Raw genomic sequence first — 5,442 nt, 5'->3', positions numbered from 1 at the left:
GAATAGCGATGCGCAAGGAAGGGATTTGTAGCTCTAATGGCAACACGACCTCTACTCCATACACCAACGCATACGGGATTGCCTGAGTAGGTGTTTTGTATGTGGTACGATATGCCCACAATGCTTCACCAATCCTTTCATGCCAGTCTCGCTTTGATTTTGCTACTACTTTTCTCAACAAGTTGCAAAGGGTCTTGTTGAAGGCTTCAGCCAAACCATTTGCAGAAGCATTGTACATTGATGACTTGTACTGTTTGAACTTGAATTTTTCTCCCAGACTTGTCATCAGATGGTTGAAAAATTGTTTCCCATTGTCAGTTGTGATACGCTGAGGTACATCATATCTGTAGATGATTTGGGTCCGAATGAAGTCCACAACATTTTCTTTCTTCACTTCACGTAGTGTGATGGCTTCTGCCCATTTTGAGAAGTAGTCAGTGGCGGCGAGGATATACTCGTTTCCATTTGAGGCCTTTAGAGTAAGAGGTCCCACAACATCAAGTCCCCAAGCTTCAAAGGGCCATGAAGAAATAGTGGGGTGTAACGGTTGTGGCGGTTGGTGTATGAAGTTTGCGTAGAATTGACAAGGTTCACATTTTTTCGCAAAGTCCATACAGTCTTGCACCATGGTTGGCCAGTAATACCCCATTCTTTTTACACGATCATGAAGTTTAGGCCCAGATTGATGAGAACCACAAATGCCAGAATGAGCTTCATGCATTGCTTCAGTAGCTCCGTCCTTGCTTAGACATCTCAACCATTGGCCTGAGAAAGAACGTCTGTAGAGTGTCCCTTTATAGTGAATGAACTTTGGAGCACGTCGACGTATTTCTACCTTGTGTCTAGGATTATCGGGTAGTTTTTGGTGGTCCAAGAAATCAATGATAGGTTAACGCCAGTCATCTTCATCAACTGTGTAGACGCATATCATGTTGGTTGTGTCTACATTTTATTCTCCGCGATGATACTACCCAACGATTGCAGACTGGGACTTTCATAGACTCTTCTGCCCCCAGTGCCAAAGTGGCTGCAAGATTAGCAAGCGCGTCAGCCAACTTATTGGCACTCCTTGGCACATGACCAACTTGGATGTCGTCAAGTTGATTCAGCAGTTGTAATGCCTGTTGATGGTAGGGAATCAAGTCATCCTTTTTCACTTCATATTCACTAAGGACTTGGTTGACCACCAGCTTTGAGTCTCCATATATGTCCATATCCCTGACACCTATTTCGATCGCCATTTGAAGACCGAGTATGAGAGCTTGGTATTCTGCCATATTATTTGTGCACAACTGAGTGAGTGTAAAGGCATATGGCATAAGATGATTTTGTGGAGTTACGAATACAACTCCAGCTCCAGCTCCATCTTGCCTTGCAGCACCGTCACAGTACATTTGCCATGGAGGTAGGACGTCCACATAGAAAATTTCTTCTCCTGGGAGGTCATCTGAAATTTCCCACTCTGCTGGCACTGGATGATCAGCAAAGAAGTCGGCGATAGCTTGACCTTTGACAACCTTTTGAGGCACGAACACCAAGTCATACTGCTTAAGTAAAAGTGCCCATTTCGCAAGTTTTCCAGACAAGACTGGTCTTGAGAGTATGTACTTGATTGGATCAACTTTTGAGACCACGTGTATGGTATGCGCCTGCATGTAGTGCCTCAACTTTTGGATGGCGAACACCAAAGCAAGACGTATCTTCTCTATGGGCGAGTAATTCAACTCAGCTCCAACCAAGGTACGACTCAAGTAGTAGAGTGATCTCTCCTTGCTGTCTTCAATTTCTTGAGCACACATTGCCCCCAGTGAGCGTTCTTGTGCTGCAATGTAGAGGACAAGTGGTTTTCCTGGAATTGGTGCCCCCAGCACTGGTGCGCTGGCCAAGTACTTTTTGATGCTATCAAAAGCATTTTTGCATTTTTCATCCCATTGGAATGGAGAATCCTTTTTCATGAGATGGCTGAATGGTTGGCAACGTCCTGCTAGGTTAGATATGAACCTTCGAATGTATGCCAAACGTCCCTGCAATCCGCGCAACTCTTTCAACGTCTTTGGTTCCGGCATTTCGTTGATCGCTTTGATTTTTGTTTGGTCAATTTCAATGCCTCTGTGTCTGACCACAAACCCTAAGAACTTCCCAGAGGTGACACCAAATGCACACTTGAGTGGATTCATCTTGAGTTGACATTTTCTAAGTCCCTCAAAGACGGTTCGAAGGTCTTTGATATGGTCTTCTCTTTTCTTTGATTTGACAACCACGTCATCAACATAACACTCTATTATTTTATGCAGCATATCATCAAAGATCTTTTGCATTGCGCGTTGGTACGTAGCGCCAGCATTCTTCAATCCAAACGGCATGACTGTGTAGTAGAAGATCCCTTTTGGGGTTCGAAAACCTGTTGCTTCTTGATCTTCAGGTGCCATATGTATTTGATTGTAACCAGCAGTACAATCCATGAATGAGAGGGCTTCATGACCAGTGGTTGCGTCAATCATCAACTCTGTAACTGGCAAAGGGAAGTCATCCTTCGGGCATGCATCATTAAGGTCTCTGAAGTCGACACATATGCGCAGTTGTCCATTCTTCTTTCTGACTGGGACAATGTTTTTTATCCAGGTAGAATATTTGACTTCTCGAATGAAACCTGCTTTAATGAGTTTATTGACTTCCTTTTCAATTTTAGGTACAAGCTCCGGCCTGAAACGACGTTGAGGTTGCTTTTTGGGACTGGTGCCTTTCTTGATTGCTAGACAATGGACTGCAATTTTTGGGCTGAGTCCAGGCATCTCTTTATAGCTCCAAGCGAAGACATCCGTGTACTCGACCAAGAACTTGTAGTACTCCTCTTGTTCTTCTTTAGTCAGCAGAGAACTAATATAAATGGGGCGAGGATCTTCCGTAGTTCCCAAGTTGAGCTCCTTGAGTTCATCCATAGTCGATTGCCCCCCGTCTTCAAGTGTTTCCGGGGCCTCATCGGCCTCAACTTCTTCATTCTTGTCAGGTATCTCTTCGACTGTGATGTGATATGACGAAGTTGTAATTTCTAAGTCACTTGACTTCCTTGCATCACAGGGACGTGAAGATGAAGGCAAAAGCTCTTCGGTATTCTTTTGCTGACCAGTAAGAACTAGTACACGCCTCCTTGCTTTGAGTGGCTCATGCTGGATGATATCCACTACTTGCATACGCTTCATGCGAGATGGTATTGCGATTCTCAAGTCATTGCTTACTCTTACTTCTTCTTCATTTTGTGTTGCAGAAGTTGAGAGAGGACGACCCTCACTACTATTCCTCTTGAGAGCCCCTAGTCGACTGAAGACTGTTTTTGATGGACCGCACAAGCGTTCATGTATTGCGCCCTTCTTGTTTATGCGCAACAAAGGTGTTGACTTTGACCTTACTTTCTCCTTGATTGCCAAGCCTAGCAAAGACAAAAATGTGTTTGGTTGAAACACTTGGTCTCCCTAACCTTGTAAATATAGAAGGACGACACTTCTCTGCAGGTGGACTTATTCGATCGAAGACTGAAGATGGATGCATCTTTTCCTCTCCTTCTTCCTTTTCTTCGACCTCTTCTACTGTGATGTGCTGAGAAGACGTAGTAGCCCCTTTTCTACGAGCACCAATATTCACAGGCGCAAGAGACTCATATCCGAGCCCGGCCCTGGTCACTATGAAGCTCCCATCTTGCTTGAATACTTCATGTTGTGCTTTGTTAAGACCGTACGGCTCAACTTCTATAACTTTGCCGAGATGAGTCGGATTTGTAAAGTCATATCCAGCCTTCGCCAGTAGCTTGTAAGCATTGCAATCAAATATCCCCTTGTTTTCTTCACTTGATGACTGACTGGATGAGCAGACGAAACCAGTTGGAGGAGGTCTCACAATCTTTGTTTGAGATGAACTTGGCAGAGGTGTAACGACTTTGGCCACCCATTCCTGCTTGATCACCTGGCTTGACTTTTTATCCTTAGGCTCTGTCTTTGGTGTTAGACACTCTGCAAAAGGACTCTCTCCATCTTTGCGATGAGACTTTGGGATGTAGCGTAGTACTGGTGGTTTAGTTTTCTGCGGCGTCTCTTGCTTCTTGGGTGACGCAACAGGAGTAGCTGTTTTGTTGGCCTTGTCTACATCTTTCTTAACATCATTCTCTTTAGCAGGACTTGCAGCTCCGTCTTCTTTGATGATGTTCTTTTCCCGCATACCTCCTTTTCCTGTTGAAGTGATGGTGGTTGGCATGAACTCACTAGAAGTACCATTCTCTTCAAAGAATTTTGCATCAGCGAAGAAAGAGTCGGCCTTAGAGAAGGGTTTGGCATCTCCGTCTATTTGCCTTTCGCCACCACGATAATATTTCAAACATTGATGGAGGGTTGAAGCGACAACTCCGTTCTCGTGCTTCCAAGGTCGTCCCAGCAATAGTTTGAACGATGTCTTACCATCCATGACATGGAACAATGTGTCGGAAGAAAGCTCACCCATGGTAAGGTTCACGCAGATCATGCTAACCGCGCGCTCCCCATTCAAGTTGAAACCATGAATCATTGTTCGACTACTGGAGAGTTCATCCATCGTGATCCCTAATTCGTTCATGGTAGCTTTTGGCATGAGCTTGACTCCTGAGCCTCCATCTATTAAAATGTGTATGACCTTTTGCCCCCGGATGTACCTAGACACATAAAGTGGCCTGTTGTGAGGCTTGGACCCCAGAAGTAAATCCTCATCTGAAAAACTTAAGGCTGCATTGTAGGAGACACATCCAGTTGATTGCTCATGAGGCTCGATTTTGTCTTTCATCTTGCCCGCGTACAACTCAGGCTTCTCAAGTCCTTGAATTATGAACTGACGCTTCTCTTTAGGTACATGAAAATTTTTTTTTCCACCCCATGTTTGTAGGAAGGGTTTCAAGAGCAGCCACTATTTCGTTCTCCTTTTCAGAATGAGACTGTTGTGGTGATACCGCATCATCTAGGCCTCTTTCCTTATTCTTCTTTTCATCGTCGCCACCTTCAGTAGCTGAGATGGTGAATGCAGTAACCTTGTTTAAGAAGTCTTGTGGGAAGAATTCTTTTAAGGTGACGGGACTCGGTGGTTCTTGTTCAAGTACATCAATAGGCAAGACACATGGTTTGACCACTGTTTTGGACATTTTCTTTCCCTTCGTCTTGCGAGGTTTAGTCTTCTTTGATTGTTTTCTTCGACGGTGAACAGGTTGCACTGTCTGCCATGTTTGTTTCTTTGACTTCTTCATGCTTCTTTTCCTCATTCTTATCCTGAGGAGGTAGTCTTTCTTCCAATGACATTGGAGGTAGTGACGACAATGACCCTTGGATCCGTAATGCCACAGGCTCAAAACTCCCGAACTGCAATATATACACACACTGTCCTTGCCGTATAATTGGCTCGTCAGGTTGATCCAGGACTACAGTAGTTTGA

General features: G+C 44.5%; 1 protein-coding gene across 1 annotated transcript; it reads right to left on the bottom strand.

Moving 5' to 3' along the window:
• Nucleotides 1-908: 908 nt before the first annotated feature.
• Nucleotides 909-5,155, bottom strand: LOC141627634 (uncharacterized). Its single transcript, XM_074440866.1, has 4 exons — nt 4,870-5,155; nt 3,408-4,745; nt 2,514-3,325; nt 909-2,162 (listed from the first exon to the last, which is right to left on the bottom strand). Exons 1-4 carry the CDS (start codon nt 5,153-5,155, stop codon nt 909-911), a joined length of 3,690 nt encoding a protein of 1,229 aa, XP_074296967.1.
• Between the last annotated feature and the right edge of the window lie 287 nt (nt 5,156-5,442).

The sequence above is a fragment of the Silene latifolia genome, chromosome Y, assembly GCF_048544455.1.
Source record: "Silene latifolia isolate original U9 population chromosome Y, ASM4854445v1, whole genome shotgun sequence".
NCBI classification, from domain to species: Eukaryota; Viridiplantae; Streptophyta; class Magnoliopsida; order Caryophyllales; family Caryophyllaceae; genus Silene; species Silene latifolia.
This window is presented reverse-complemented; position numbering and strand designations above follow the sequence as displayed.